Source organism: Balaenoptera borealis (assembly GCF_965194805.1).
Source record: "Balaenoptera borealis genome assembly, chromosome: 4".
NCBI classification, from domain to species: Eukaryota; Metazoa; Chordata; class Mammalia; order Artiodactyla; family Balaenopteridae; genus Balaenoptera; species Balaenoptera borealis.
The window spans coordinates 119,880,491-119,904,405 of NC_138861.1; the positions used below are offsets into that span (position 1 = coordinate 119,880,491).

A 23,915-nucleotide genomic window follows, 5' to 3' on the forward strand; every position below is an offset into this window, starting at 1 on the left:
TTTAGACAACTCTTTAGACAATTCTGCATTGCCATATTGAACACAGGAATACTTTTTTAAAAGACAGTTAAGGAAGATGTATCCATTTTATTCAAAAAAAGTTAACAAACTGCTTTGAACATTTACCTTACTTTTCTTAATTGGAATCAGAGTATAAACAAGAGTAGGTTGGTTCACATTTGTATGTGTTTAGATCTTGTATACATGAATAATAATCTATGTTTATGGAGAACTCTGTTTCATTAAGACAGTATAGGCAGTGCAATTGTAAGTAAATATCCACACACACATATGTGTATATATCTATCTCTATAGATAGAATAATTCCTGTTAATGAGAATGATACATGTACTAACACCTACATACAGAATGATATGCACTATAATATTTTAAACCATTGTTGGTGCAAAAAGCAAGTGTTTGATATGAGAAAAGTTGTACACCTTGAAAAAGACAAAATAACACAGTATATGTAACTTAGAACTAGGTGTGTTTTAGAAGAGTCTCTGCTGTGTTCTGTGTTTGGGCACAGCCTTCTCAGTCACATCCTTCATTCCGTACTTCCTACTTCACCAGTGGAAGAATCTCTCTTCAGCAATCCTGGAAACCTCACATGGTGACGGCCTCCTCTAAGTCATGATGGGGTCAAGAGTTGGGCGTGATATTTCAGAGTTGGGCCCCAATTTTAATAATCTAGATAACTAGATTAACTCAGCTTCTAAAAATAAGCTGACGAAAGGCCCAAGGAATAAAGCTATTTTTAAAAACAATCGAATTATTCTTAATTAAAAATCTGGTGGTGTCTCCTATAGCTTTTTTCCTCACCTGCCAATAAACTTGGAATGTTCAGGCTGACATGTCCTTTTGAAGACATGGTGAATGAGGCAGGAATTACCACCTGTTGTCCCCTTGTACTTCCTAGGGTTATAGTTAGTTCCTTCTGTTTCACATCACATCACACAGGCTTCAAGCCAGAAAAGCAGTGACACTCTGCCATGCCAATTTCTCTTGTTTACTCACCACCATTTCCCTATCTTAATTCTTAATTCTATTGAATTCCTTTAGGCCTGGAGCTAACTATAGTTTCTATCCTGGAAAGAGAGTCAGATGTTCCTAGTTCTTTGGTATTCTAATGCTACATTGGAGGATTTGGATGCCACCTTATCTGTCACTTAGGCTTCTTTATGAACAGATTCATGCTAAACTTACAAGGTAATAAAGTATGATAAGAAGGCCCAGAAGTTTCTTTGGTATGTGGAATATAAAAACAATAGTGTTGCATTGTTGTCATTATTATTATTATTATTTGTGTGTAAAACATTCAAAAGTTCACTTGTGCTAATAAAAATAATAGTGGTCAGTAAAGTTTCCTCTTAATACCAACATTTTTCAAACAAAATTTAACTGACTTCCAAGCAAAGAAAATCAAAGCTTCCTGACTCCCTCCAAAGCCGCTTTAGAATTGTATGTGAGGTAGGACCTTGCAACTGACATCTTCTTCCTACAAAGCCAGTCCTGTTGGCCACTTGTGATTTACAGGCTGTGTCTGCTACAAGGAGCTGCTGGACACATTAGTGCATGTATGCTTATGAAAGGATGCTGCCGTCTGGCACTAAATGACTTTCCAGAGACCCATCTCATTCAGACCTACAGGAACTGTTCTCCCTGAACATGATCTGTCAGTGCATAAGCCATTATTCCTCCCATTCTGAAGGGATGAATCAAAAATACAGTCTTGCATTCTAGTTCCTTCTGCGAATCTTGATGCACCATTAAAAATCTGCTGTTTCATACTTTCTTGATTTCTATTTAGTTCATCCACCTCTAACATTTTGTTGCAATTATAATTCTGCATTTGGGAGTGACAGAAAAGGAATGGTGGTAATTGTGTTGGATTTTGTTGGTGTAAATTGCTTATAAATTGCTGTATTTCCTATTTGTAATATGCTCTTTATTTATAGATATTACCAACTATAGTATGTTGGGGTTTTTTTGTCCATTTCAAATACAGATTTTAATATATTTACCTAAAGGCTTACTTTCTCTTTCTTATATAATATTGAAAGTCACCAACCACAAATCTGTCTTTACCTCCACATTTTATTATATGCTTCAGTTGCAGGCATTAATGCAAATCATAACTCCATAGTATATGGATTAATAAACCTAATACTCTTATGTTTGAATTCATGTGAAAACTATCTTGCTTAAATATAAGACAAAGAGAATAAAATCATCTGTATAGTTTTGAGTTTCAGAAAAGATCATCTTTTTATCAAGGAATTCCTTGAATTATTTAGAAAACATTTCACAAAAAGCAGCACTTGCAAAATTCAAACAAAAGAAATATAAATGTAATAATATTAAATAAACATACATATATTTTTCATCTGAAATCTTTCATTCCACTCATTTTCAAGAAAAATGTGAAATGGTGCACATTAGCCTGAAAAGACTGTAAGGTATATGTCCAGATATATAAACCATGAAAAAAAAGTAAAATAAGTAAAAAGAAGAATATTGCATTTGATATGAGCAATGAGTACAAGTGTGGACAAATGAAATCTTTACTTCATAAAATATAATGAGTAGCTATTTTAATATGAAGGTCATTGCGCTAAAAGCAACTAAAAGGAAATCCAACAGCTATTTAAACTGGCTGGCATCATTCTCCAGAATTCCTTGTCAGAGGATATACTTAGGAATGGATTTTGGTTTTATTGTAATACATCTATGGCCATTAATAGAATTTTCAGTTAAGGGCTCAAACCTCAGGCTTTCGACTAGTGTGCGTGTGTGTGTGTGTGTGTGTGTGTGTGTGTGTGTGTATGTGTGTAGTTATAAGGGTTTTGTGAAATACTCGCTTGAACTTCCAAACTTCTGTATAAAAACTTATCCCACTGGATTACTATATATATAGATTCCTTTGTATAATACTTTACATTACACAAAAATTTTAAGATTTAAAGTGATGTAAAATAGGTAAAGTCACTTCCTCAACTTCTCATAATATCTATTTTTTTTTTCCTTAATGGGCTCAGCTATACAATCAATAACTGAGATATAATTTGCAACACTGAATTCCAAGGGAAGTATTGTCTACATATCAACAGTTGTTTGCAAAAATAATTTATCCCTTAAATTAACCCACATTAGGACAAATTTACAAATGCTCCTGGGCTCTTAGTGGTTTGAAGTATGACAGAACACTTAAAAGAGAACTCTGATTATAAAATATAACAAGAACGTTTGCAAATTTTAACAAGCTTGCTGTTTCCATGCCAACTTCTCCCAAATGTGGAAATCATTAAAATAATTTTCTCACAATTTATTTCTTTCCATTGTTTTATATCCATTCCTTTTTCACAGGCAATACATTCAGTATCAAATGAGTAGTATATTCATTAGGGCTAAAGAGAAAGGCAAGGGTTAAGTAAATAAGAACATCAAATTAATATCCAGGCCTAAACGCTTTAGCAGAGCCAAAGAATCTGTTTAATCATTCAAGTCAACAAAGGTTAAGATAATAAAATAAACTTCTAAATGCTTTCCTTTTCTGGAACTTAATCTGTCTTGCTGAAGATGTTTTTAAGATGCTATCAGTTTTGCATAGTCCCAGCTGTTAGGAAAATTTACTTGAATACACTGGGAAGAGAAAAGAATTTTATGAAAATAGTTAAGCAGAGCTCCTGGGTGGCTTATTGAAACTGTGAGAGCTCAGGATCATTTAAAACCAGCTGTTGGCTGATGATATTGAGACCAATAACCACTAAATCTTTTATTTATCGGCCTCTGTGTTATTTGGCAAGGTGATGGTAGCCAACTGATTAGAAGATTATAGTCAAAAGATAACGTCATGATGCTTGTTCATTTTATTGCCTAAGTTTGACTAACAAATTTACCACAATTTCAGAACAACATAATACCTTAATTTAAAAAGACAGTATTAAACATTAAAATAGCTTTGCTTATTTTTAAGGCTATGTTTTTAAGTCACTAAGATAGAGAAAAGAAATCTGAGTCATTAACATCAAAGCCCAGGGCTGTGGTTCATGATGAGGGCAGAGGCCCTAATGAACTGGGCAACAAGCCCTGTTTAATAATGAAGGAGAGAGGGGTAGTAGTAGGGTGTGCAGATGACAATGGGAAAATCTTGGAGAGTCCTGAGTCTTTTACACTTGACATTCAGGTTCGGCTACTGATCAAGAAATATAACTCAATCTCTTTTGCAAAGAGAAGCTCAGAATAAAAGCAGAATCAACAAAATACCTTGTAGAACATGTAAGCACAGCATTATGAATTGAGGAAAACAGACTTCATTCATTTGGTTATCCTGAAGAAAAAAGGCACTAAGAGCAAATACACCAGGATCTTGCTATTATACAATTTTCAAATTGGTGCCCTTGAGCTGAGAAGTGAAATTGTATCACAGCAAGCTTACTGGGTATCCTGACGTGCCTTGGACAAAGGTCAGCGTTGCCCTGCCTCCCTATGCTCTATGAGGAGAGATTCTAGGCTGTTGCTAAGTGGAATTCGTCCATTCCTTTGGTTTTTGGAAGGTTGGCACTGCATGAATTGTGAAGACTGTGACTGCCATGCTTGCAAAGGAAAAAGATGCACCTGTTTTCATTTGTGCTCCCCAACATTTTCAAGCTGATTCACGAAGGCATGAACTCTTAAAGTTGAAAAGAGTCCTAGCAACCATTTGGAGGCAGCTTGGCATTGTGGAAAGAGGGCAGAACTTGACATTTGTGTTTGAGTCCCAGCACTGTCTTTTGGTAGATATGTGTGAAAGAACTAGATCAAGTCACTTAATCTGTGTGAGCTCAATCCTCATCAGAAAAAAAAAAAAAGGTCATATTAAAATTTGTGCTACTAAATCACTTTTGAGTTACTTTTGAGGATACGTGGAAAATGTAATTTGTGAGTACTGAGGCTTAAATCCTGGCTCTGCCACTGGCTGGCTCTGTTTTCTTAGATGAAATATTTAAACTTTCTGAATCTTGGTTTCCTCATCTATTAAATGGAAATAATAAAAGTAACTATTTTATAGAGTTGTTGAAATAATACATATCTTCACAGAGTGGTTGGCATATTTTAAGAACTCAATAAAAATTATTTATCATTATTATTGATGTTATAAATTGAGCCATGGATATTTTGGTAAACTCTATTGGTTCACATTGAGGTTGATGACTATACCAACGACTTTATTGATATGGAAGCAGTGTGACCCAGTGGGAGGAGCCCAAACCAGACGCTGAGAGAGCTGGGTTTGAATCCCATTTCTACCACTTAACAAATCATGTGAACTGGGCAATTTACTTTACCCCAGATTCTTCATGTGAAACTTAAGGAGAATAATCAACTATGATCTGTTGAGGGCTTATTATAGATTTTTCATACATTATTTTATTTAATCCTTCTCATAACCATGGAGACAGTGGCAGTTAGAATTGATCCTTATCCAGCCTGACTCCAGCCCATGTGGATATAATCATCTCACTCTATTGTGTTCACTTTTCCTATATCTTCTTTCCTGATAATCTACTTTGCTGAACTGTAGTAAGGCTTACAGATGATGTGTGTATCTTGCCTAGAAAGGTGTTCTGCAAGCTGTACGACTCTAAGTAATGAGCAATTGTAATTATTTCATGAGGTATCATTTCTCAGTCCAACTTTCGTTCAGTCTAGGAATCCCCCTACAGCTCCCTTACGGCGGGTCTTCAATCTCTGCTTGAATACAGAATAAAGGCTTAGCCTCAAAACTCTGTAATACAAACCTATGAGGATGAAATGAAGAAAACTGAGCATGGGCATGGTAGCTGACAGCACAGAAAAAGCACCCTCCTAACCATATAGCCGAAAGGCCTAACTGCTGAGGTGCAATGTTTGACTGCAAAAATGAATTGAAGATTAAGAGCAAATCTGTAATGACGTCTCCCCAAGAATCAAGGAGGCAAGTGCAATTCTAATGTCAGGGTGCATCCACCTGTGGAAATCTAACCCTCAGTGTCTTGTAGAAGAAAACCAAATGATATTGATGGTTATTGTATTATACCTAAATTGTAGGCTTGAAATTGGTTCAACGTATCCTGACAGAAAGCTCATGCCAAAAAAGTTAGCCTTTTCTTCTGCATTAAATCATATGCCATCAACAGCATTCAAAGATAGTCAACTTTCCTACCATTTACTTTTAACTTCTTGCAATCTGACTTTCCCTCTCACTACTGAACAAAATGCACGCCCTTACAATCCCAAGATTCCAGAACACCAAATCCAAAAGTTTTTTTTATAGATCTCATCCCTGTGTCTTTCTTTTAATTAAGAATGTTTTGTGGGCCACCCTCACTTTTTTTTTTTTTTTAAAGTAGTTCTAGGGGACTTCCCTGGTGGTGCAGTGGTTGGGAATCCGCCTGCTGATGCAGGGGACACAGGTTCAAGCCCTGGTCCGGGAGGATCCCACATGCTGCAGAGCAGCTAAGCCTGTGCGCCACAACTACTGAGCCTGCGTGCCACAACTACTGAAGCCCACACGCCTAGAGCCCGTGCTCTGCAACAAGAGAAGCCACCGCAGTCAGAAGCCCAATCACAGCAATGAAGAGTAGTCCCTGCTCACTGCAACTAGAGAAAGCCCGCAGGCAGCAATGAAGACCCAATGCAGCCAAAAATAAATGAATAAATAAATAAAGTAGTTCTGCCTACTGTTCAAACATAGCATGTCCTGGTTTTTCTTTTGAATGCTCACTCTCTTTTTCCGATGCTCCTTTTCAGCCCACTCCCTCTGGGTGGATATTTCCTTTTTTTTTTTTTTAAGATTTTTTTTTTAACTAATTTATTTAATTTATTTATTTTTGGCTGCGCTGGGTCTTCGTTGCTGCGCAAAGGCTTTCTCTGGTTGCCGCAAGCGGGGGCTACTCTTTGTTGCGGTGGGCGTGCTTCTCATTGCGTTGGCTTCTCTTGTTGCGGAGCACAGGCTCTCGGCACGTGGGCTTCAGTAGTTGTGCATCGCGGGCTCAGTAGTTGTGGCTCGCGGGCTTAGTTGCTCTATGACACGTGGGATCTTCCCGGACCAGGGCTCGAACCCGTGTCCCCTGCATCAGCAGCCGGATTCTCAACCACTGCACCACCAGGGAAGCCCCAGTGTGGATATTTCTAAAGTGGCTCTATGTTCACTCTTTCAACCTCCACTTTGCTCCCTGGGGTCTCAATTCTTGCTCTGGGGGTGTTCAGCTACGTAGCTGTTACCTCCAGCTGCAACACCACCTCAGAATTCTAGTCTTATATTTCCAACTGCTTGCTACATTATTCCAATGGAATAATTGGTCAAGATCGCAAATTCAGCATAACTAGGATTCAACTTATCATTTATCCTACTGACTCTCTTCTGGCCAACGTTATCAAGGAGTCAAGCCAGAAACCTCACCTCTAGCTTTACCTTCTTTTTCAACTTCAGCCCTTACATCCAATTAGCTATAAGACTTGTATTAAATTTTCACCTCAGTACCTTTTAATTTGACTCCCTGACTGCTTCTCTTCTTCTGTTTTTAAAAATTTAACAAGATCACAACTTTAGCCATGGTCACAGATTTTGGATGTAAACCCAATGTAGATCAAATTCATCTCTCACCTCCTGCTTCAAGACTTCACTTTTGTCCATTTCTCCTCTACTAGTATCAACCCTGGTTTTCCCTCTTTGTCTGCTCAGGTTTTTGCTTGGTGCTTGTGGCAAACCCTATTGATGACATAATGCAACTTTCCTTTTGAATCCCATTGCAAACATACAGCTTTCTCCAATATTCTGGTGACCCCTTTGGAATTTCTGCTTTGGCTCACCAACTTAGCCCCTCTCCACTGCTGAGCTTCTCATTCTGATACTGAACTTTCTGCTCAGTGTGGCCCTGTACCTCCAATGATACCTGATATTCCAGACTGAGCCCGCCCATCCCCTCTGCTCATCTCCCCACTGAGGACTGGACATTATTCTCATAGCCCAGACTTTTATGACCTTGTCCAGATGACTGACATAGTTTCCTGGTCTACTTGGTCTCCATGCTTTCAGTCTCTTCCAATTTCTTTCCATACTGGACACTGTTACCTTACAGATTTTCATAAAGAACGTCTGGTGGACTCCCTTGGTAGTCCAGTGGTTAAGACTCTGCACTCCCAATGCAGGGGACACAGGTTCGATCCATGGTCAGGGAACTAAGATCCCACATGCCGCACGGGCGCAGCCAAAAAAAAACCAAAAAAAAAAAAACCCAACAGAATCCCAGGCTCCTTCCTTCTCTGGGATTCAGGAAGAGGAAAAAAAAAAAAAAAATTGGTAATTACACTAAATAGTCTAGTGGTAATATACAGCAAATGATATACTCAAAACTCTTCAGTGGTCCCTTATTGCCCACCACACTAGACATTCAAAATGCTCCATGATGTAATTTCTATAAAAAAATTTTAGCCTTATATGATACAATCTTTCTATATTTAACCTATTCCCTTGGCAAATGGAATATTACTGTTCCTTAAATGAATCCTGTCATTTCCTGCTTGTATAATATTGTATGAACTATTTCTTCTTCCTGGAACGTTTAATGTCTTGCTCTTCATCTAAGCTTTTAAAGATTACCCATGTATCAAGTCCTAGCTCAAGTGTCACCTTTTCTGCAGTTATTTTTTAAAATGGAAGAATGTTCAATTACCTAGCATCTCTTAGCATGGCTATTTAAGGCATACAACATAATACCATATAGTTTTCTTATCAGGCACCCATGAGATTATCAGCTGCTTGAGGGCAGTAATGATGAGATAATATTTTCAACAAATATTCATTAAGTCCTTACTGTTCTGGTGATGGAGGTATGAACAAGACAGACGGAAGTCCTTGCTCTCATGGAGTTTTTGTTTTAAGGAGAGGCATGTTATACAGATAAGAAGCAACTAAATAAACAAACAAAATAGGATAATCTCAGATTTAGATTGGGTAGTTAGGGAAGTTACTAATACCTCCCCAAAGAGGTATTTGAGAGAAAAATCTCAATGATAAGGAGAACCCAATCATAAGACCAGAAAAGAGCAAATAGAAAGTCATCAAGTCGGGAGTGTGTTGTGTTTAAAGAACACGTGGATGACAGAGGGGCTGGAGCATAGTGGGTGGAGGGGAAGACTAGTTCGAGATGAGGTTATAGAGGTAAGCAGGGGCCAGATCTTGGAGGCCAAGCAAGGTGATTTGGATTTCATTCTAAGGTTTAAAACAGGGAGTAACATAATCTAATTTACAGCATAAAATGGTCTCTGGTTGCTGTTTAGGCAATGGATTGTACACAGTAAGAGTGGAAGCAAGATTAATTGGAAGACTACTGCAGTGATCAAGAACATGAGATGAGAATAGGTTGAATTTGCTGATAGTAGAAGAGAGAGACAAGTGGACCCATTTATAGTCTCTGTAGTATTAAGTAGGGTACCTTGAACATGGTAGACACTCAATATATATTGATAAATATATGTCCAAGTGTTTCAAGATAGTTTCAAGTTCTTAATTTGCATTTTACCTTCAAATTTTTCCTGCTTTGATTCACATAATATGGCTTAATATATTCCTGTCTGGCACTTGGCGAGCCAAAAACAAAACAAAAAAGAAACGAAAAAAGAAGGACCTCATGTTCAAGAAAACAGCATAGATCCCAGTGGAAAGTCAGTTAACAAAGAACTAAAATGATGTAAGATCATATTGTTAAGTTAATTGTGGAAAGGAATAAATTACTTGGAACAAATGGTAAAAAGTGGATTTCAAAAATCTATGATAGGGCTTCCCTGGTGGCGCAGTGGTTGAGAATCTGCCTGCCAATGCAGGGGACACGGGTTCGAGCCCTGGTCTGGGAGGATCCCACATGCCGTGGAGCAACTGGGCCCGTGAGCCACAGCTACTGAGCCTGCGCGTCTGGAGCCTGTGCTCCGCAACAAGAGAGGCCGCGATAGTGAGAGGCCCGCGCACCGCGATGAAGAGTGGCCCCCGCTTGCCGCAACTAGAGAAAGCCCTCGCACAGAAACGAAGACCCAACACAGCCATGAATAAATAAATTAAAAAAAAAAAAGAGTGGGGTAAAAGATATAACAATTGAATGCAATGGCCAAATCTTGATTGGGTTAAAAAAAAAAAATCTATGATAGGATGAAAATGGAAATGGTATTCAAATACAAAGATCTACATTTTAAAAAAGAGAGCCTCTGTCAGCATCAGCTGGAACAGTGTGCCCAAAGAGGATGTGGGTAAAGTTAATGTTCATTAAAATTGAAGACTTTTCCAGTTCTAACTAACTTTTGATTTTTCTGGAAATGTAAAATCTTCATTTTGCCATCTTGATATGTGAATTTCCTAATAGGTAGCTGACACTACTTATATTAAAATTCTAAGATCACTGAATGTGACCTGCCTTGTTTGTAAATTAGGAATCTGAGAAAAGACAGGCAATTTGGTAAGTTCTCATGCTCACATTCATGTATACTTCCCAGGACATTTAAATTTTTATCCATAAAGATTCATCCTACATTATGAATTCAATCCAAATTCCTTCAATACAAAGCTAAATCCAAATGAAAATGGGATCAATTTTTGCCACTTTCCAGCTAAAATGCTAAGTGGCCCCTGAATCGTGTGAAACTTGGCCCCAGTCAGTGTGAAAACTGGCTGAAATCTGTATGAAAGGCAGTCTGGGTTCGTCAAAGTAGTTCATGAACTTTGGCCACACTTGCAAGGAACCTGGTCCAAGTCTTAGTTTGTAATGCAACATGAAACCAGGTGAATTGCACATGGTTTCAGGTTTCCTCCTGGAAATTTGGCCTAGCTTTATAATCAATCATCACTTCTTGGAACGATGAAAGCCAACACACCTTTTTGAAACTGAGGACTGTGTGCACACTGATGACAGCTAAGCTGTGAACCACCCTTTCACTTCCTTTGCCAAAAGAAGATTTCTCAGAATAGAAACAGTTTCCCTCTTACCTGGAAAGGGCAAGTTGAGTGATTTTGATATTGCATGTAGAAAGAAATAATACTCAATACATGGAGACATGCCATGTGAAATAATCACCACATACGGAGCAAGTGGCTACATTCTAATCATTTAGGGTTATGAGAATTTTATTCCATTCACATCCATGACAGATATCATGATGTTTAATCTCCTTGACCATTAAGATAAACTTGGAACTGGGCATCAGATAGAATAACTGCCACGGTGACTATGCTGAGACATGGTCATTATCTCCATATGAAGAAATGGCCGAAGAACAGAAAGGAAAGGAAATCATAGCATAATTTTCATCTAGTTTAATAAACAGGAGGGATAAGGCTACAAACTTTTCAAGTTTGCATGGACTACATCTTTTGCAATAAAACCTCTACTGCGGTGTAAATGAATCCAATAATTAACTTCACAGACTGCGTTTTACAAAAAACCTACACAGTGTCTGTTTTCAACCTGAAAGTTTTCAATGTGCTTTTCCACTGTAAGAAAGGACTCTCTTCAACCAGATACTCGCTTTTGTGCATAGTGACACGAGAAAATTGAGAGGTATGTCTGCACAGAGCCACTACATCATTGGAACAGTATGTCTGAACGTTTGGGTAATAAGGCACAGATGTGAAGCAGAGGACTTGGCACTACCAAGGTAACAATCGTGCTATAATGGTTAAAAGAGCCACATTTGAGAAGAATAAAAGAATCAAAGAATGCCCCTCCTCCCTGGAATGTTAAATTATATTACACCTTTTATCTGCTTAAAAATCTATAAAGAATAAGAAATTCAAATAAGTATTATTCAAACTTATGATGAATAAAAATATAAAATGCATTAATATTTTCATCTATAATACAACATATTTATGCCATAGCACATGAAGTTTAACTGCAGAAAAAGGCCAAAGTCAATAGGAATCCACGTGGCCTCTATATCACAAAACAACGCATACAAATCTGAAGGACCCAATAGTCAATGGAAGGGTGGTGGTTGCTGACTTTTAGTAGTGATTCTGGCCCTTAATCAGTAGGAATCATTATTGTAGAGTGTCCTATTTACAGGTATCAAGTTAGGATAATGCAACAAGATACAAACATTAGTTACAATTAAGGCTATTTCAGTTATAAGTGGTATGGTATTTTTGTCAGCCATTACTAAACCACATGACACAAAGGCAGTTATGAAGCCAGGGCTACTTTAATTCAATGAGTTTGGAGCTGAAAACTATTAATAATTTTCTGCCCAGGATTGGAAGAGTATAACTTACCCGAGGTCCCTGATCGCCCTGTTCTCCCTGTAGAGTAGGAAAATGAGAAGATAGTTTTAGAACAAAGTCTGTAGATGCTCATTAAAAAGATCTAAATGTAACATAGTATAAGTCACACCAGTATGGATTTCCACTAATTTAATTTGTTCCTGCTACACATTTTCTTACCTTATCACCTTTTGGACCAGGAGGGCCCTGAAATAAAGAGAAAAAAAACGTATTTTAAATAAATTTCAAAATATATTGTAGCTTAGATAGATAGGCTAGGGTTAGTCACAAGATTCATGCAAAGGGCACAGAGTTGTACCTGTCAGTGAGGTTTCTCAAGGAATTTTAGGTTCTAAACTATACTTGTAATATGGTTAGAATGTGAAAATGGTATTATATACATAAACAGGGAAGTATACATAAGTATATAATATGCTGAGTAAATTTTCACAAACTAAACACACCTAATGAAAGTAGAGCCCAGCTAAAGGAACCCAGAAGCCCCTGTTGTGATGTTCCTTGTTACTGCTTGCCACCAATAGTAATCACTATTCTGACCTCTGGCAGAATAGATTAGTTTACCTGCTTTTGTACTTTATATAAATGTACTTATATAAATGGAATCATTCATTATGTGTTTAGCCTCTTTTGCTTAGTATGTGTGAAATTCATGCAAAATCTTGTGTGTAGTTGTAGATTGTTTGTTTTTACTGATTTATAATATTCCACTGTGTGAATAAACAATTATTTATTTATTTATCCTACTGTTAATGTCCATTTGTTTCCAGGAGTTTTTGGGTCTTGGTTATTACAAATAGTGCTGCAATAAACATCCTAGTATATGTGTGTCGGTGAAAAATTGAATACATTTCTGTGGGGTGTATATCTAGGAGTGGAATTGTTACATTATAGAGAATACATACGTTTGGATTATTAGTTAGTAGATATTGCCAAATAGTTTTTCAATGTGGTTAACAATTATACTTCCATCAGCAATGTATGAGAATTTTCAGTTCCTCTATATCATCACCAATACTTGGTATTTTCCATCTTTTTCATTTTCGACATTCTGGTGGGAGGTGTAGTAGTTTCACACAGTGTTTGAATTTGTACTTCTCCAGTAATTAAGTTGAACTCCTTTTAATAAATGTATTGGCCATTTTGCATCCTATCCCGTAAAGTATCTGTTCACATCATTTTCTACTGAGTTGTCCTATTATTTGCTAGAGTTCTTTACATATTATACATTGTATTGACAGATAGATAGACAGATAGGAGTTCTTTACACACTCTGAATATGAATCTTTTGTCAGAAAAGGATATATTTATTGCAAACATATTCTCCCACGCTGCATATTGTGTTTACATTCTCTTAAAGATGTTTTTGATGAATAGAAGTTCTTAAACTCAATTTAACACTTTTTCTCTTTATGATTATCTCTTTTATTGTTCCACTTAAGAAATCTTTGCCTCCTTCAAGGTCATAAAGAGGTTCTTCTATGTTTGTTCTAAAAGCTAAAAGCTTTATTATTTTATCTTTCATATCTAGATCTGAATTCATGGAGAACTGATTTTGTGAATGACGTGAGGTTAAAGTCAAGATGCTTTTTTTCCCCGTGTGGATATCAAATTAACCCAATACCATTTATTGAAAATGCCTCTTTTCCCCATCACAGTACAATGTTACCTTTGTCATAAATCAGATAACCATATATATGTGGGTCTTTTAGGAAATTTCTATTTTGTTGGACAGCTGTCTATTCTTAAGCCACACTGAGATTTTCTTTACTTTTGAACAAAAATACTAGCAGGAAACATGAATTCTAGAGGCATCAGTATTTTGTTTTCCTAGCTCTTAAAGATGAAGTCATGTCTCAGGGCTCAGCCCACCTGCAGAAGTGGAGCATTTCAGAGTTACCTTCAATCTCTCACCTTCTTTTTTAGCAGGGTTGGGAGACAAGGACAAGTCTAGACAGGAGTAAAGCCAAGGTCCTAACGAAGTACCCCTTCTGAGGTCCCAGTGGGGACCGCTATCTCACTTCAGGTGGGAATGTAAGAATGCTCCACCTACCAAAATATCTGCTGCTAAACACCAGTTACAGAGGAACTGTACCAAATTCCCATTCTCAGTTGCAGCAGTTCTAACAGCTGTGAGGTTATCATGACATTAACAATAACAGGAACATCATGTCTCATATTTTGTATATTTTACCATCAACAAAGAACTTTCACCTGTTACTGCATTTAATCTTCTCCCAACCTAATGAGCAAAGTTTTATGATATTTCTTTTACAGACGCCAGAAATAAAACTCAAAGATTATCAAGGTTACGCCTCTTGTAAGTGAGTTAGCCAGGACTTTAAGCTAGTCTGTGTGACTTTAAATGCAGCGGATCGCAATGCTAAGTGTTAGGGCACAGCTCTAGAACTAGATTCTCAGGAAGACTGACGGCCCTGTATCTGGTGCCTGCTTTCAACAGGTGCCCTCTTGAATGCCTCCCAATTGCCTTTTTCTTTTTTTTTTTTCTTTCTTTCTTTTCTTTTTTTTTTTTTTTGGCAGAGCCACACAGCTTACAGGATCTTATTTCCCCAACCAGGGATTGAACATGCCCCCTGCAGTGGAAGCACGGAGTTCTAACCACTGGACCGCCAGGGAATTTCCCCAGTTGCCTTTTTCATAGTGTCATGGACAGTGGCCTCAACATCTCAAGTTCAAAATGCAGGAAAGAGGAATTGTAGAGCATCTGGGAGAGGGAGAGGGGGCCAAGATAATGGAATCAACTAAACAAATCCTTTTCTTTCTTAACCCCCCAAATAATTTTGCCATTAAAAAGGGGAGCTAAGAGAATTATTTTTCTTAATGTTTTCAGCGAATCAAGTAGTGAGTCATGAGTACAGTCTGTCTGTGTACCTCCGTAAAATTAAGTTTAAGAAATTTATTGGTCATTCTCGACACGCACAGAATGCTCACTAATGCTCTACAAGTAGGATTTTATTTTTGGTGGGGCAGAGTCAACCCAAAGAAAAGAATGAGAGGACACCTACCATCAAGTTAAGAAATGCAGTGGAGATTCTGGTCTTGATTTAATTAAGTAGCATGTTGTTTAACTCTAATTAGATCTTTATATACATTTGGTGAATGCCTATAAAGAGTTTGGCAATGTTCTAAGCACTGGTAGAGGATATGGTGTGACATGCTGATTTAGAAAAGCTAAACAGGCTGTTCTAGAAAAGCTAAATAGCCTGTTGCCAAAGTCAAACACTTCTCCTATACTGGACCCCTAGAAAATCCAGCTACTGTAAGGTCACTTACAATTACTGTGGACTTGTCCCCAGCCCCTCTCCCCTACGCCCATCAAAAGCTTCTCCTCTTTAAAGTTTAGTTTGCTTTTGCTTGTGAGATTTCAGAGGCCGAGGCTCTCGTTGTACCAGTCCCCCAAAGGGACTTTGTTAGGTGATATGGCATGTTTGAGGTCAAAGCTTTTATGAAATTATTTTACAGTGGGGAACAGAGATGAGTCTTTTCCCCAAAGTCCAATTACTAATGCTAAAGCCACATGTGTCCTCTAGAGCTCTTTAGACAGCTTGCCATAAGCAAGGATGCTTAATTCATGAACACATGAAAATTTGCATTTACAACTGAGTAATAAATACTGCTGCTTCAAAAGGGGGTATTTTTGAGTAGACAGAATGGCGTCCTGGCACCTGCCAGCTCAAGGCACAACCGAAGCAGAGGTCAACCTCCATCCACAGCTGTGGCGGCTGCTTCGGACAATCCAGGCCCCACTTGTGCTCTCGGGTTTAATGGCAGGTGTTTTCTTCTGCTCTGAGTAAAATCTACTCTTATTTCTAAGCTGGACCCTTTCACTGCAAACATGGGTTAAACATGTCGAAAAACGTGAGCTACCTTACTAAGCACAGATAGTATTTCAAAATTTGGGAGCCATGATTCTTTTTAAAGTCAAAACATTACAATCGAAAGAAAGGTTTCTTTGATTATTAACTTTTAAAATTAAAGCTGGGGCATGATTTAAGTTATTTTTTTTTTTTTTGTCTTTAGAGTAAAGCAAAACAAAACTCTCTGGTATTAACTACAGGATAGGCAGCAATACAAATTAATGAATTATTTGAATCAGAGAGTATTTTACCCTGGCATTTTGCTGCTTCCAACTACACCAAATTAACGATCTAATATTCAGTGGACATATATGTTGTCCAGGTATCAGTATCAGTGGCTGGTTGTTAACTATTTGAAGGTAAAAGCCTGTTGCTAAAACAAGGTTGAGGTCAATGGGAAGGAAATATGGTAAAATTACTGGTCACAATTAAGTGAATAGTGAGTCACAGCCTTATATGAGGTTTCTTTTAGGAGTTCTGTCCTTCTGGTCTGGTCTAGTATGTTGGAGTCAGATCTTTTATAATGTCCACTTTAATAAATAAATAAGAATATTTGAAATGATCTTTCTAATTATTTTTACATAATTAGCTCTAATTACATAAATTTCAAAGGTGCTAACAATGTCTTCATTATTAGTGTTGCTAGTAGTTGGAGAGTTTCTTTTAGAGTGTTGTTAAAGTGTTATTAATTTACTACCAAAGTATTTATAAATTTCAGTGGCAAACTTCAAATTAGCTCCTATTCAAATGACTTCAAATACAGAACTTAGTAGCAACTTATTTGTATCAAGCCTTTAATGTGGGCCTATAATAATTTTAGTCTCCTGAATTCTATTTCTATCCAAACAACTAAGGTTTTAGCTCTTTTTCCATGCACTATTATCTATTTCAATTAAATGATAAAAACCAAATTAAAAGCACAGGAATAAGAGGAACAATAAATGAGATTCAGGAAAATATTGGATTTCAATCTACATAAAAGTAATTGAAATATAGCTGGAAAAGACAGATATACTCATAGGGGTTGGATGGCCCAATAAAGGACTTTTACTCACCAGAACTGTAAATTTTGTCTACCTTGAACTGGCAACAGCTAAAAAGGGAATGATTTTTACAAGACGGCAATCATGAAAACAAAATTAAATTCCGCTAAAGGTAGAAAAATGGAAAGGGAGCAAACCCTGGAAATTCCTGACAGCCAGAGCTGCTGAAATATGAATGAAGTTATGATTTCTATCCCAGAAAAGTGTAGATCATTTGTATTTTTGAAATATAACAATTCTTGTTCTGACGAATCTTTGCATTCCTGTAGAATTATGAGGAAATGCAAGTTTCATATTCTAAGCATTTATGGCCAACTATCAGCCAGGCAATGTGCTCTGAGTCTGGAGGATGGACAAGTAAATATAATTATAACTAGTGGAATAAATGCTGTGTTGTAGGAGTACAGAGAGGAATGAAGGTAGGAGAGCAGGAATTAAAAAGATGACATTGGAACTGGCTCTTGAAAGTTGGCTGAGATAAGGGGGACTGGGGAGGAGTGAGGTTGTTCAGGCAGAAGGGATGAATGTGCAGACGTGTGAGAGGACATCCTGCCATCAGATGAGGAGTTCAGAGTGGAAAGAACATATGTGGTGTGGAGAGTGGAGATGGGGAATAGCAGGAAAGAGATTTGGGAAGACCGGCTAACAATACCCAGGTCCCTGGGCTGGATTCTGTCATTGATTTAACAAGGGGGTGCTGAGATCAAGTGTGCCTTATGGAACTCAGAGAGCATGGAATGCTATTCTTCTTAGGAAGTTGTTGCCTTGGTCCAAGGGAGAGATGGCAAAGATCTGAATTAAGATCACGACAATCAGGACACAGGAAAAGTTCTAGATTTACGAGACATTTCTGAGGCAGAACCAACAGCAAAGTTAACTGATTGGACACGGGGGCCATTGACATGGCTGAAGAAGTTCTGTTCACTTGAAGTTCACAGTTTAGTGCATTTGAAGAAAAGTGTTGGCCTAAGCTGATTCAATCCTGATAAACACAGCAGCTCCAGAGCCAAGTGAACCATATAAAGTGTGAAATCTAGTTTTAGGGATGTTTTTCAAATCCAAGCAGAGTATTAGCAGATTTGGCTGACTTGATCAGAAATAGCTGAGAGAGAGAGAGAATTCTCTATCATCACTGTTGGGTAAAAGGAGCATGGGTGATAATACAATATGGCGGCCATACTGTGCTGCCACCATGCAAAAGCCATCGTTCTTCTAATGTTAACTTATGAATAAAGTACATTCCCTTCGTCTACTTTTTAAACTGTAAACTTAACATGGAATTACTATATTTTAAAAGCCATAATTTCCTTAATTTTTTAGGGATAAAGAAGACAGAGTCTGCTGCACGGCCATTCTCTAGAAGCACAGCACAACCTCAGTAGCCACTGCATGTTTGATGTCTGTGTGCTCAGGCACCCTTGCAAACATTATTTTATCAATATTCAAAGTGTCCCAGGGAGGAAGGGAACACAAAGTATCCAATGTTCCCTTGAACAGTAGGATAGAAGCCTCAGTTCTACTGATGGCAAGATACGTCCCTGACTGTATCATTAACTTGGCCCATTGTGCCAATGAGATAGATACTCAAATCATATAGGTACAAAGAAACTGAATTTGGTACCTTGGTTCTTAGCATGTATCTGAAACTGCACAAAATCATACTGCAAATAGTATTAGCAATGGAAAAATCTACTATTTAGTGGAAAAATAGGGCCCCTAGCTATTTACATGTGGATAAATCTACCTTGCTTCTGAATAAAGTGCAGTTAGCATAGGTTCACCTCTAACTAAAATGTGAACATGTGTTCTTCCAAGTGTATATCTCAACCTTGAACTCATATATATCGTTTTCTGCTTTACTGGCATAATATATTTCTAGGGACATTTCTTTCTCAAATCACCAATTTTTTTGTTTGTTTGTTTCACAGACTTCCAACTTTGCAAGTAACTTCAGCTAGTAATGTGTAAATTTAAAGCTTTTTATGGAAAACCTAACATGAAAATGTAGGAGTTCCTATACATAAGTATAGATCAGTGTGTGTGTGTTTGTGTGCGTGTGTGTGTGTGTGTGTGTGTGTGCTTCCATATAATTTCTTTTCAAATGCTACAGAAAAGAGTAAAAACTAAAAAGGAAAGTATAATTTGGGGGAATTATTTTAAAATAAAATACATAAATTGTCTTGGTGATTAAGAGCTCAAGGTTTAGAATCAAACAGATCCAGACTGAAATCCTGGTTGTGATCACCTGTGTGATCTTTAGCCGATTAATTAATCTCTTTGAGCCTCAGTTTCTTCATCTGAAAAATGGGGAAAACAATGCTTACTCTTTGCTTAAATGAAACGCTGTCCACAAAGCAACTTGTAGAATGCCTGATCTACTAATGGTAATGATTTTGAAGCACACGCTCAATATTTTAAATATTTTAACCATGCTAAACATAAAATTAAATTTCTTTTTCAGATACTTGACCTGAGGATGAAGAAAGTAAGCATATTGATTTCCTAAAATCACAAGGCAATGCGGTGAGAAATGTATTATGTGGAAGGTTGAAAACATTTCAAGAATATGTGGGTTTAATATAGTTTACTTCAATGTACAGGAAATATCACCAAACTAAACAAAGCAAAACAAAAACACTTAATTGTTGTTTTAACCATACTACTTTAATGACTAAACAAGACTAAACTTTAGGCCCTGGAACTACCTAGTCGCCCCTAGCATACAGTAGATAATCAATTCTCGCTGAATCAAAACACCCAGAAAGACAAGAATGCAATAAAACTCTCCGTGTTCAAAGCAGCAACATATAAAAGAAATATACAAGAACCAGATTCTATGTTGCTGCAGAAGAACCATGTTTATTATAGTGTCAAACTCTGCTAAGCCAGGGAAGGGAATTACAGCTATAAACAGATTTATAGCTTCAGACTTTACACCTTTCGTTTTGCATTGAAGATTAAAAGAAACCAAGCAGAAAAGGGGGTCGGTATAAAAAGAAATTTAAAATATCAAAACCAGCCCCACTTACTGAGAAGCTAATTTTTACAGCTCTTATTTTCTGGGCATTTTCTGTAGTAAGATGGTAACTATAAGTTCTTTTGTGATGTCAGCTTGAGCCTTGAACGAGGGACTATACGTACCCATGATCAGTCTTAAATCATAAGCAGCTGCCATAAGGAAACAATTAGTGAGGTCTAGCACTAAAAGAAAATTTAGAAAAACCAAACATTAAAAAAGGACTCTTGAAAGTTAGGCTGATGTAGCTCAATGGAGTTAAGGGCTTATAAAACAGCAGGAATCAGGGAAGCTCACTCTGGCTTTCTTTTCTAACGCAATACAAATCAAAGACAGCCAAATTACTTCTCCTGCCAATCATAACCAAGAGGTCCCTTCTTTCTAGAATCATTCCTTACATCTAAATATTTTAAAAGATTGCTAAAACTTTTTATTTGTTTAACTTTGCTTTTTTTTTTAAACTTATTTTTAAGAGGTCAAATAAAATGAACTCCATGGTGAAAGACTTGGAATCCTAAACATTCCTTTTGTCGAAAGAAAGTATCAACTTGCTCTCTAAATGCCCATAGTAGCCCCTGTGATTTTACAGCTAATGGTGTAAACTATCCTATAATACTCTTAGTGTCTTCAATATAATTCAAATGTATTCAGAGGTAACATCCATCTTTAAACCTGGAGTTTAATTTACAATAATCTATTTCTTCATGTTGCCTACTATACTGCCCCCAAATAATTTTTCCCAGACTATTTAAGAAAGCCTGGTTTGAAGGTCACTTTGATTCTTGACTTCACTTGTAGTATCTCATAGCGCAATATTGATTTTGTGCAGGGCAACTGAATACAATCCAGGGATGAGGGTAGGATGTCCCCTTTGAGTCTAACGAGATACACAGAAGGGATGGAAAAAACAACTGTCAGATGAGTCTGGGAGATCCTGAATCTCAGGGTTCCTCTGTGGTTCCTGAGCTTCCTATGTAAATTAGAAGCTCAGTCTCCCTCATTCTCAGCTGATGACCAAACAGAGCAAAAGCTTTAATGTAAGCTTCTACAACTACCACACTCTCCATCTCCAGATTTTCTTGTATCTTCACCTCCTCTCTCCTGGGAGTGAAGGGACTATCATACCTATTCTCCCCACCCTCGCCCTGCTCTTCATTGTTGCTCTCACTTGTCTCTTCAACAAGTTCTCTTGGCTTAATTTCCAAAATGTACAAATAGCTCATACAACTCAACAGCAAAAAAACAAACAACCCAATCAAAAACTGGGCAGAAGACCTAAACAAACATTTCTCCAAAGAAGAAATACAAATGGCCAAGAGGCACATGAAAAGCTGCTCAACATCACTAATTATTAGAGAAATGCAAATCAAAACTACAATGAGGTACCACCTCACACTGGTCAGAATGGCCATTATTAAAAATTCTGCAAATAACAAATGCTGGAGAGTATGTAGAGAAAAGGGAACCCTCCTACACTGTTGGTGGGAATGTAAGTTGGTACAGTCATTATGGAAAACAGTACGGAGGTTCCTCAGAAAACTAAAAATAGAATTACCATAATGATCCAGCAATCCCACTCCTAGGCAAAAATCCAGACAAAACTCTAATCCCAAAAGATACAAGCACCGCTATGGTCATAGCAGCACTACTCACAATAGCCAAGACATGGAAACAACTTAAATGTCCATCGACAGATGAATGGACAAAGAAGATGTGGTACATATATACAATGGAATACTATTCAGCCATAAAAAAGAACAAAATAATGCCATTTGCAGCAACATGGTTGCAACTGGTGATTATCATACAAAGTGAAGTAAGTCAGAAAGAGAAAGACAAATATCATATGATATCATTTATATGTGGAATCTAAAATATGATACAAATGAACCTGTTTATGAAACAGAAACAGACTTACGGACATAGAGAACAGACTTGTGGTTGCCAGGGTGGAGGGGGTTGGGGGGGGATGGAGTGGGAGGCTGGGGTGAGCAGATGTGAGCTATTATATATGGAATGCATAAACAACGAGGTCCTACTGTATAGCCCAGAGAACTATATTCAGTATCCTATGATAAACCATAATGGAAAAGAATATACATATATATAAAAGAATTGTATATATATGTATAACTGAATTGCTTTGCTGTACAGCAGAAATTAATACAACATTGTAAATCAACTATACTTCAATAAAGAGTCATAAAATAAAACAAAATAAACCCCATTACGGTTCCCTTGGATTCTTCTCCTTGGTCTCCAAACACATTCATTCCCCTTCTCCTAAAGCCAAAGGAAAGAAAAGTTGCCTTTGCCCTCCATTCCCCCATTCTAAGGTCGTGACTTCTTACCATCTCCATTGAACTTCCCTAAGTAATAATCTGGTCACAGAAAGAAAGGAAATTGAATTTGAGGGAAGAGAAAGTAAGTAGCAGAGTAGAAGGCATATTTTTACATTCTAGCTTTGGGGAAAATAAAGTAACATGAGTTGAAATACATATTCGTCTTGAGGGCATTTCTTTCCATTAGGAAGAAGAAAGCTGAGCTATGGGAAGGGAAACTGCTGAGCCAGTCACTGGGGCCCTGGAAAGGAGTCACCCTGGGCTAAACTAAAACTAAATAAACCACAGCTTTGAGGAGGGAGGGTTGACAAAGCCCATAAGTGTCAAGATTGCCCAGATTGGTTTCTAAACCTTTTGTCTTTTCACTTTACTCCCTTCATCAGCTATCAAATATACTATTTGGCTTTACCTATTACCTGAATTATGTCCTAAATTCTTTTCCAAGCTGCAATCCTGCATTCTCAACTGCTCACCAGATGTCTAAGCCAAGAGAGGCCATCATCAGCTCAAACTCAACATTTTCCAACCAAACTTCTCAGTTTCTACTGCAAGCCAATCATGACCTCTGACTTCCCTATTTTTGTTTAACACACTGCTACTCCTGCAAGTCTAAAAGCTCAGTGTTACGTTTGATTCAGTAAATAGGATCTATTGACAAGTCCTATATTCATTCTCCCCAAAATCCTTTGAATATAGCTTCCCATGTTTGTTGCTAGTACCCTTGTGCCTGGAAAACAAGAATAGTCTATAAGCATCTTTGGTCTTCCTTTACTCTACTTCCTCTTACATTCTTTTGGCAGGCTATGTTTTCTAAAGTGCATTTCTAAACATATCATTTCTCAGCTCAAAAAACATAAAGGGCTCATTTGTAATCCACTCTGAGAAAGTTGTTATAGGCAATGAGCCTCCATGGATGCAAAAGTTATTAGGTGACAGGTTTGAGGAAAGCAGGCCAATACCACTGACCTGCCAATCAACCAAATATTTTATGCTTCTTGGTATGATGAAATAAGAAGCATATTACACCTTTATAAGAGACTCTTTCTGAAAATTGAACCAGAACCTAATCAAACCTCTAAATAGAACTTGCAAAAGATATTTACAAGAAATACAGAAGATAAGAGAATAAGTTCAAAAGCACCATAAGGAAGTCAGACCAATCCAGAATGTAGGGCATTCTACAAATAGGATGAATGCCCTGAAAAAACTGATGACATGAAAACATAAAAAGAGGAGGAAGATGACTATAGAATAAAAGAGACTGAAGAGTTATAGCAATTAAATTCCAAGTGTGGGCTTTACGTCTTGATTCAAACCATCTATAAAGAGACATTTTTGAGATAATTG

The 23,915-nt window shown here is 37.4% G+C and overlaps 1 protein-coding gene and 1 long non-coding RNA gene across 7 annotated transcripts in view; one reads left to right on the forward strand and one right to left on the reverse strand.

Annotated features, from left to right (window-relative positions):
• The window catches only part of COL25A1 (collagen type XXV alpha 1 chain), a gene marked incomplete at its 5' end in the record, with an annotated part of 478,255 nt that overhangs the window by 155,355 nt on the left and 298,985 nt on the right, over positions 1–23,915 (reverse strand). For 4 of the 6 annotated variants that reach the window (XM_082389176.1, XM_082389174.1, XM_082389173.1 and 1 more), the window contains one exon: positions 12,284–19,268. Coding sequence is in view for 2 of the 6 variants with exons in the window: in XM_082389178.1 (XP_082245304.1) it covers positions 12,284–12,310; positions 12,452–12,478 (54 nt within the window). Of the gene's footprint in view, positions 1–12,283; positions 19,269–23,915 lie in introns of those variants that run through there. The other 2 variants (XM_082389178.1, XM_082389177.1) reach the window with 1 other exon arrangement.
• Positions 1–23,915, forward strand: part of LOC309627326 — a 195,468-nt gene that overhangs the window by 72,341 nt on the left and 99,212 nt on the right. The gene's annotated exons all lie outside the window — the stretch shown is intronic.